General features: G+C 57.4%; 1 protein-coding gene across 1 annotated transcript; it reads left to right on the top strand.

Annotated features, from left to right (window-relative positions):
- Positions 1-3,706: 3,706 nt before the first annotated feature.
- On the top strand, positions 3,707-8,875 carry LOC144721371 (serine/threonine-protein kinase pim-3-like). Its single transcript, XM_078598938.1, has 6 exons — positions 3,707-4,026; positions 4,444-4,550; positions 4,882-4,932; positions 5,331-5,709; positions 6,330-6,506; positions 7,014-8,875. The coding sequence occupies exons 1-6, from the start codon at positions 3,939-3,941 to the stop codon at positions 7,190-7,192; spliced, it is 981 nt and encodes a 326-aa protein (XP_078455064.1). The 5' UTR covers positions 3,707-3,938; the 3' UTR covers positions 7,193-8,875.
- The last annotated feature ends 1,439 nt before the right edge of the window (positions 8,876-10,314 follow it).

The raw sequence follows: 10,314 nt of genomic DNA, 5'->3' as shown, positions 1-10,314 counted from the left end.
CTTCTTTCGCACCGTATTAAGCCAACCGTGCCAATCGGAGGTGCGAGCAAGTACAATAAACTAAACACAACAATCAGTTCTAAAGAAATGAGTTTGTCAATCTAGATGATGATTAAAACGTGCATAGCTCCAGTGGCTTCTTAATATCGGAAAGAAGAGCGTTCCAGACGGCCGCACATCTGAAAGCGCGCGACGATGCGGTGAGCGTCTTTGGTGAGGGAGAGGGAGCAGGATGAAGTGGAACTACAAACTCCACTCCATTCATATCGAGACTCACCACCGTGCGTGTGGTGGCGCCCTCCCCCTCTCTCTCGTCTTTTACCTGGCTGACCTTCTCCCCTCCCCATAACCACCTTGCCACCACACGCCCCAACGCACCCACCCAACACGATCGATGAGAGTTATTAATACATTTATGTTCGTGAAAATGGTGGTGCGAATGATGATGATGATGAGGACCACCAGCACACATTGGCAATGAGTACAATAACAACAGAAGCAGCAGCAGCAGCAGTGATGTTGAACCGAACACGCGCACACGGTGACGTCTGACCACAAATATCCCGCACGCTGCCACGCTCCAGCTGTGGTTTCAGCGGGAATCCCGCATGCCCCCCCCCTCATTCCACTCACAGCCACGTGGACTTCGCTTGGCTTCATGTGTCACCTCCACCGTGTCAGGATCTCGTGTTTATGTCTCGTGTCTGCGTCCCGTGTTTGTGCCCCGTGTCTGTGCCTCGTGTCTGTGCCTCGTGTGTCGGATGGGCCTCCTCCACTTCAGAGGGAGCTCTAAAGGTTATTTTGGCCGAATCCTCCACACTGACCAGGCATCTTGGAGGGATGTACGAGTCCCCAACAAGCCTGGCCTACACTGCACAGTCATACCAAGCATTTATTTTTGCGAACAGCACTTGCGCCAACATTTTGTGAGAGGCTATACGGGGGATCTTTGTCTTTACATGTATGTACGTGTGTACATCTCCTGGCCACACCACCCCATCGTGGGCCGTATTGGCCTTGGCTAACACCACTTGCCCTAACGCTCTTCATGCCTACACGGGGGAGCTTTGTGTTTGTCTTTTATAAACGGTATCATCCGCACTGGGAAGACAAAGGCAGCCGGGCGTGGTTCTGGTAACCGCTACCCCTTAGTCAGCCGTACCGGTCTGTCAGAAATGTTGGATAACAGCACTTACCCCGCAACCCCGTGTTAGCTACACGGGGGACCTTTGCCATCGTGGATGCCGTGTAATTACCACGTGCTCGGCAAGGGCGACATGGGCAGTGGAAAGTTTTCTGCATGAGCAGCAGCAGCAGGAGGAGGGGTCCGTGTGCGACCCACGTGCCGAGTCCCATACGTGCAGTCCCCACGTGACCCCTCGTGAAGGGGGTACCGCCTGACCCCATGTGTGAAGGTCCTACCTATTGTGGCGGGGGGGGGGGGTCGTGTTTAGAGGACCCTGCATGACCCCTGTGTATAGGGATCCCATATTGACGACCCCTTCTCTTGCTCCCTCATCGTGAATAGCGATTCAGGATTGACACCTTAAGGAGTGGAGTCCCGGGTAGAGATATGTGATCTCGCGTGACCCTGTATCTGCTGGACGTCTGTGAAAAATGTCTTTGTAGCTAATCGGATTCATCCACCATAAATACAAATTCTGATTTATGGATCCCATGTTGACGATCACCTCTTGCCCCCTCTTCGTGTACTGGGGTCGAGGCTTGACCCCAGAAGGAGGAGAGCCCCGGGTGTAGGTGTGTGATCCCGCGTGATCCCCTATGTAGCCATGTGGAGCGGTCCCCGCGTGATCGCCGTGTGTATAGGGGTCCGTTCTCAGGTGACCCCGCGTGGAGCGAGTTGACCCCTTGCGTGTGTGGACGGGTCCCCGCGTGACCCACCGCGCGTGCGGGGGGGGGGGTAGAGCCCACGTGACCCCGTGTGCTTACCTCGTGGTGCACGAGGCCGCACGTGGGGAGCTCAACTGCTGCTCACTTCAGAGGATAAACATAGTACCTGGCGGACGAGACGAGCTCTGGTGATAAAGACACAGCGAGGTCGGTTCAAAGGGTGGGGGCGGTGGGGGGTAAAGGGGTGAGTGGGGGGTGGCAGGAGGGGTGAAAGGGTGGGGGGGTGAGCCGTAGTGTCGCAGTCAGCGCGTTGCGCTACGAACCCGGCCACCGGAGTTCGATTCCCGCTCACGGCCACCAACACAAGTGACGATTATCTGAAGCAGTCCCTGGTCCTTCCCTAGGTCGACTCAGCCTCAAATGAATACCTGCTGCGATGCGTAAACATTGCCAGCTAAGGAGACAAAGGCGGCCGGGCGTGGTGCTGGCCACCCACCCCCTCGTGTGCAGTGCTAGGCTTCATGTGTGCTCGCTAACCGCACTTGCCCCAACAATCGGCCAAGGCTATACGGGGGGTCTTTGTCTTTGGGTGGGTGAGCAGCTTGTGGAGTTCCCATGCACGTGGCAGTGGGGGAGTTAGGTGGGAACGGGGTGGAAAGATGGGGGGGGGGGAGTTTATGATTCTCGTTTATGATTTCTTTCCCATAATAATCGTGGGAATTTGCTGCTGCTAATTCGGGTCGCGCACGCGGCTGCCCGCTCGCTTTGGGAAAGTTTGACCCTGGCCGCAGAGGCGAGTTCTTGTCAATAAGTGACTCGGCTGCCTCTGAGCAGAAGTTACTACGGAACGTACAGGTGGCGCGCAGCGCTCACTGCTATTGTGATGATTTTATGTTGATACGATGCTGATGATGATCGTGCTGTTATGATGATTGAATGTTCACACGATACTGATGATAATGCTGTGATGACGACAGTATGTGTGCGGTGCTGATTATTGTATGATGATGATAATGATGCGGTGATGATTATGTATGATGTCATGTTGATGACGATAATAGGAATGATGATGATGTGATAACTGATGATGTGATGGCTATGATGATGACATTCCTTTGTGCTGATGATGTTATGATGACATGTTCAAGTGGTGCTCTCATCACGAGAGCCATGTGATGCCGATGATGCCAATGCTGTGACGATTTACCACGATGCTATGATGCTGCTGTTGTAATGACGGTGACGATGAGACAACAGTGACGAGGTGACGATGGTAGCGATGAGAGTGAAGACGTGGGTGACGACGGCGCTGACGAACAGCGATGCGAGCGTGAGCGTGAGTCACTCTGCTCCGCCGCTCGGGGCGCTGGGCCGAGGCGTCTCATCAAAACAGAACCCGCCTCGTCATCCTCAGTTTCGGGGGTGCGCAACGCCAGGCGGGTGTGGCGGGGGGGAAGTAGGAGTGGGGGGCCCAAGGGGGTCCGGAGGGGGCCTTGAAGGGGGGGAACTCCGTGAAGCTCCACCAGCCCCCCCTCCCCATTTCCTTCCATGCATACAAATCCCTTCCGACCACTCATTTGCTTGAGTGGCACTGGACTGAGACGCGAGAATTCTCGGCATGCGGCGCTCCTCTCCCCGCCCCCTCCCTCCCCCCCTCTCTACCGCCCCCCTCCCTCCCTCCCCCCCCCTCGTTTCTCGCCTCCTCCCACCCACGCCAGAGGATTTCCCCTCCGCGGCGGGTGCAGAGGGTGGCGGTGGGGGGCTGGCGCTGGGGGATTGCGAGGAGGGGGGTGGGGGGGGATGTGCCGCGTTCTCTGATTGGACGGTGGCGGTGTTTATATGAGGGGGCGTGTGAGACCGGGAGGCCTCACAGAGACGCGGGGACACCGAGACGCGAGCACGCACAGGAGACGCCGCCGCCGAGACACTTGAGACACTAACGGCGACGGGACGGCACGGAAGCTTCGCGTGGTTTTCAAATCACCTCCTCGATACTCGCGATCTAATCGCCTCGTGCTACTTCGTCCACCATCCTCTCGTCCTCCTCCCTCCTCTTCATCTTCGTCTGCACCGGCTCGGGATAGACCATGCTGCTGTCGAAAAAAATCGGAACTTTAGCGCACATGTGCTCGCCTGCCAACGTGGACTTACCCGTCAAGCTGCAGATTAATCACAGTGAGTACCATCATCGTCATCATCGTCAAAGTCTTCTTCATCATCATCAATTCCCATCATCATCATCAAGCGGAATAATCCACAAGAGGAATAAATTATCGGCATCATCATAATCATGATTCAAAATCGTCATTATCACCATTGACATCGTCACCGTAACCATCACTCCCCATCACCATTCACATCGTCACCATCATCATCACCACCACCACCATCGTTATTCTCATTCCCGCCATCACCACCACCACCACCACGCCTACACCGTGAGTCATGATTCACCGTCATCGCTGCCTCTCCGGGTCCCCCCTCACCTCCTCTCGCCGCCCCTGGTCCCCGGGTCCCCTCTCCTCCTCCTCTCGCCCGTGGTTCCCCGACACCCCCTGCTTCCCCACTGACGCGTCCTCTCCACGTTCTCAGGCCGGGAGCGGGAGAGTCTGGAGAAGCTGTACCGCGTGGGCGCGGTGCTCGGCAGCGGTGGATTTGGCACCGTCTACGAGGGGGTGCGACTCAGCGACAACCTCCCGGTACGGAACCTCCCATCTATCCCAGCCTCTCATCTACCCCCAGCCCCTCATCTACCCCCAGCCCCTCATCTACCCCTAGCTCCTAATCTACCCCTAGCCTATAATCTATCCATAACCCCGAGTCTAATCATCACCACTAATCTACCCCCTAATTCCTAAATTTGCCCCAAACACTGACGTGTGACCCCTTGACATGCCCATGGTACTATGGCTCAGTCTCAGCTGTAAACCTCATGGCCCCCAAGCCCCCCCCCGACCCCCAAGCCTGCCGGCGCGTGTGCCCTGTGCGGTCACTGACCGCTGCGCGTCCTCCCCGTGCCTCCTCCCGCAGGTCGCGATCAAACACGTGGGCAAAGACCGGGTCACGGAGTGGGGGCAGCTGGTGAGTGCACCCTACACCCTACACACACTGCACCCTGCACACACACCCTACACACAGACACACCCTGCACAGAGCATTCCGCACCTCGCTCCCGACGTTCTGCAGCGCTGCACAGGCGACGACCCCTCGCACCCCGCCCAAAACACTCCCCGCACCACGCCCCACGCCCTTGCACCACGCGCGGCGTCCCGCGCCTGCACCGCTCACTCATCCTGTTACACCACCGCACCCAGAGCATTGCACCCCGAGACACACACCCTGCACCATCGCACCCTGCACGAACCTACAACCAAGTAGCCTGCGTGTACCCCCCTGACCACCACACCCTGCACACACAAACACACGCGCGCACACCGGCTAACACCCAGCCCCCCCCCCGCCCTGCTTCTGTCCCGCAGCCGAGCGGCGCGCTCGTACCGCTGGAGGTGGTGCTCATGAAGAAGGTGCTGCAGGCGGGCGCCTCCCCGTGCGCCGGCGTCATCCGCCTGCTCGACTGGTTCGAGAGAGCCGACAGCTTCGTGCTCATCATGGAGAGGCCCGAGGCGGCGCGGGACCTCTTCGACTTCATCACGGAGCGCGGCGCCCTGGCCGAGTCCGTGGCGAGGGGCTTCTTCCGCCAGGTGGTGGAGGCGGTGCGCCACTGCCACGCCTGCGGGGTGCTGCACCGCGACGTCAAGGACGAGAACATCCTCGTCGACCTCAAGAGAGGGGAGCTCAAGCTCATCGACTTCGGCTCGGGCGCCCTGCTCAAGGACACGGTCTACACCGACTTTGACGGTGAGCAGGACGGGCGGGCGGGCGGGGGGTTGTAGGAGGTGGTCGCTCTGCTGGGGTTGGGCGGGGGTCGTGGATCGAGAGCCGTCGCAGCGTTGGCTGGCGGGGCGCGCTCCGATCGTTCCTTGAGGGGGGGGGCCGGGGGGCGAGAGGGGCGGAGGATGGGGGGAGGGGGGATGGTTTGGCGGGAGGGAGAGAGGAGTGCGAGGGGTACGGAGGATTTGGGGTGGGGTCGCAGGGTGCGGAGATCGGGGGGCTGGGTGGGTGGGGGCTGGGTGGGGACTAGGTATGGGGCGGGGGGGCTGGGTATGGGGCGGGAGATCTTCCCGCGCTTCGCGCCAAATCAATGAAAAAAAAGCCACGTGGCGAGTGCCGATCAATCTTCATCGGCGCGTGGCGACGATGCCGCTGCTGGTCGTGGTGCTGATTCCACCGCTGCTGGTCGTGGTGCCGGTGTGAATACTGCATGGCTGGGGCTACGCTGCAGCTGCTATTGCTGCTACCACCACCACCACTACCGCCAGTGTTGCCGCTGCTATTGCTGCCGATGAAGACTGATGAATGAATGAATTTTCCGAGCCGAGCGTGACCACGTTGCCTCCCCGCCCTCTCTCCCCGTGCAGGCACGCGCGTCTACAGCCCCCCCGAGTGGATCCGCTACCACCGCTACCACGGCCGCTCGGCCGCCGTGTGGTCCCTGGGCGTGCTGCTCTACGACATGGTGTGCGGCGACATCCCCTTCGAGCACGACGAGGAGATCCTGCGCGCGCACGTGGTCTTCAGGAAGCGCGTGTCCCCCGGTGAGCCAGCAGCGCCCCCTGGCGGACCGAAAAGTCCCACACACGCACGCACGCACACACCCATACACACACACACCCACACACACACAACCACAACCACACACACCCACACACAACCACACACACCCACACATACACAACCGCACACCCCCACACACACACCCACACGCTTCCTCACTGCCACCTATCGTCTCCATACATCCCCATTGGCCTATTTATTGGCTTCCCACACCAATAATTATTTTCAAGATTTGTACTTTTTTTGGCAAGCACACTCTGGATCAGTTTCAGTTTTTTTATTGAAACGATTTTGTTTTTAAAAGAAAATAAATTTTAGATACATAACAAGCTCCAGCAATAAGCTCGAGGTAGGGATCATGATTCGGATAGCTGAATAAGAGTTAGTGGCTATGCCTAGTGCGAGAGGAGCAACGCGTTCGGATGTATCTTTACCCCTGCTCGACGTAGCTGACACTCCTCCTCCTCCCCCCTCTCTGCCGTCGCCAGAATGCCAAGAGCTGATCCGCGCGTGCCTCAACGTGCGCCCGTCCGAGCGGCCCTTGCTCGACGAGATCCTTGCTCACCCGTGGCTCGTCGAGTCGGAGAGCGAGGGGGAGCCGGCGCTGCCGCTCGCCAAGCGCGACCAGTCCAGCACGAGCTCGAGCAAGGAGAGCCTGGAGCTGTGAGGGGGGCACTCTGACGCAGCGGACCCCGCTGCCTCTACACTACCTCCCGCCCGCCGGCTCGCTCGCCGGTGGGCGGACGCGACCCTCCCCCCGCCACGGCCAAGGTCTTCCAATGAACTGGCTCCGGTGGTCGGGAAACACGACTCGATTCGCCTGGGGGGCTCTCGGAGAGGGTCAGAACCCCAAATACCTCTTTTTCCAGGCCGGCCCGGCGCGCGCGTGCGGTTCGATAGGCAACCGGCTGTTTTTTCCACCTCCGCCTCGAGAAGCCGAGCCGTGCCGCTGACGTCGCGCGCAGACGGACGAGCAGGAGGCGCTGCGTCCTCGGTGTTACTGACCGTCTCACCGACGTCGCACCCGACAAACGCACCGTTAGTCCCCCTGCCCTGCTCGGCCCCGAGACAGACCCAGATGTCTCGCGACGGCATGGGTCTGGCTCGGCACCGAAAATAGTGGAACACCGCCCGTACCGTGAGGGCCCCGCACTGGCTCGGATTGGACGTGCCAGTGACAAAGGGGGTGCACACACGAAGACGGGGCCCGTCCAGGAGTCCCTCCTTTCCAAGGAAGCTGGGATGGGCCCCCTCCCCCCACCACTCACGCTGGGGGGAGGGGGAGGAGGGGGGGGTGGCGTGGAGGCCGTGGGCTAGCCGGGCCCACGCCTCCGCCGTCACAGTCTGCCTTCGGGACCCCCTTGCCTCGCCGGGGCTCAGCACAAGCAATGCAACTGTGGGCGCGCGGAGATATAGGCGCAATGGCGTGTGTGAAACGACGACCAACCGCTGCTGTAGGACACACCGCTGCAGCCAATCACGAGCCCTCACCAGAATTCCTAAGTTAATCCTCAATCCCAAAACCTATCTGACCCCTCAAGCCAGGGCATGGGCAATGGTGCCTGGAATTGAATGAATGGGACTCCTGTGCTATTTCCCCCAATATTCTAAGCTCGTTACCTGGGCCCCTCTGGCCCATGGGCCCCAGTGCAATTGCACTGCCGACACAATCGATATCCACGCCACATTAGAGACCCGTCGACTAAAGGAAGGGACACAGACTCCACATGGGGACACAGACTCCACATGGAGACACAGACTCACATGGAGACACAGACTCACACAGACTCGCATAGGAGACCAATAGCTCACATAGAGATTCTTAGACTTGCATTGACACCCAGACTGATGTAGACCCAGTTGGCAAGGTTGGCATAGCCCCTGGTCCATGGGTCTAGGGTGCAGTTGCACCGCCTGCACACTGCATCGTTCCACTCATTTAGCACACCCCGTGAGTCCCCGAGACAATGCTCGTGATTGGTTGCAGCGGTGTTTACAACAAACGACAACACAGCGATGCTTTTCACTGAAACGCCAGAAGATGGGTCTTATTTTGTGCACAATATACTGTACAGATATTTGTATTTATTTATCGGTTCCGTATTTTAAAAAGGAATAGCTGTTTGCAGGCTTTGAGATAATTTATTTTTTATTTATGAGTGACGCTGCACGAGTGGGTGTGTACATGCAGAGGGGTCGTGGTGCCGCACGGCCCCGCGCGTTCCAAGGCAGCTCGTTTTAATTTAAGGCCTACAGTGCGGCATCCGTGTAAATATCGGAGACGAGAAAGGAAAGTTGACGTTATTTTTTTATCGTGGAATTCAAAGAATAAAGAATTGTCCTTTTGTAACTCTGGGCTCACGTCTTGAGTTTTGGCTCCTGAATGCACCTGCACGATTTCTGGAGGTAACACCCACAGCAATATCATCACCCACAGCATCATCACCCTAGCAACAGCATCACCCTAGCAACAGCATCATTCCCAGGATCACCCACAGCATCATCACCTTAGCAACAGCATCATCCCCAGCATCACCCACAGCATCATCACCCTAGCAACAGCATCATCCCCAGCATCACCCACAGCATCATCACCCTAGCAACAGCATCATTCCCAGGATCACCCACAGCATCATCACCCTAGCAACAGCATCATCCCCAGCATTACAGCATCATCACCCTAGCAACTGCATCATCCCCAGCATCACCCACAGCATCATCACCCTAGCAACAGCATCATTCCCAGGATCACCCACAGCATCATCACCCTAGCAACAGCATCATCTCCAGCATTACAGCATCATCACCCTAGCAACTGCATCATCCCCAGCATCACCCACAGCATCATCACCCTAGCAACAGCATCATTCCCAGGATCACCCACAGCATCATCACCCTAGCAACAGCATCATCACCCTAGCAACAGCATCATTCCCAGGATCACCCACAGCATCATCACCCTAGCAACAGCATCATCCCCAGCATTACAGCATCATCACCCTAGCAACTGCATCATCCCCAGCATCACCCACAGCATCATTACCCTAGCAACAGCATCATTCCCAGGATCACCCACAGCATCATCACCCTAGCAACAGCATCATCCCCAGCATTACAGCATCATCACCCTAGCAACTGCATCATCCCCAGCATCACCCACAGCATCATCACCCTAGCAACAGCATCATTCCCAGGATCACCCACAGCATCATCACCCTAGCAACAGCATCATCACCCTAGCAACAGCATCATTCCCAGGATCACCCACAGCATCACCCTAGCAACAGCATCATCCCCAGCATCACCCACAGCATCATCACCCTAGCAACAGCATCATTCCCAGGATCACCTACAGCATCATCACCCTAGCAACAGCATCATCCCCAGCATCACCCACAGCATCATCACCCTAGCAACAGCATCATCCCCAGCATCACTCACAACATCATCACCATAGCAACAGCATCACCCACAGCATCAGCACTCACAACATCATCACCCTAGCAACAGCGTCATCCCCTGCATCATCAATTACCCAATTGGAATATACAGAGCAATTCTCGTCCCCTACTGCGGAAATGTGGCAGGAGCCTCCTGCATAAGAGTCATGAGACTCGGTGAGGCTTTCGTGACTATACAAGCGGAACACTAAATGAAAATAATCACTCAGAGCATCATCGCAGCAACATCATCCATAGCAACAGCATCATCCACGTCTTCCATTGCACCCACGTGCATAGCAACATCACCCATAGCAACAGCAAAATCCACATCATCACGCATAGCAAT

The sequence above is a fragment of the Lampetra planeri genome, chromosome 11, assembly GCF_965212315.1.
Source record: "Lampetra planeri chromosome 11, kcLamPlan1.2.h2, whole genome shotgun sequence".
In the NCBI taxonomy this organism is placed as follows: domain Eukaryota; kingdom Metazoa; phylum Chordata; class Hyperoartia; order Petromyzontiformes; family Petromyzontidae; genus Lampetra; species Lampetra planeri.
This window is presented reverse-complemented; position numbering and strand designations above follow the sequence as displayed.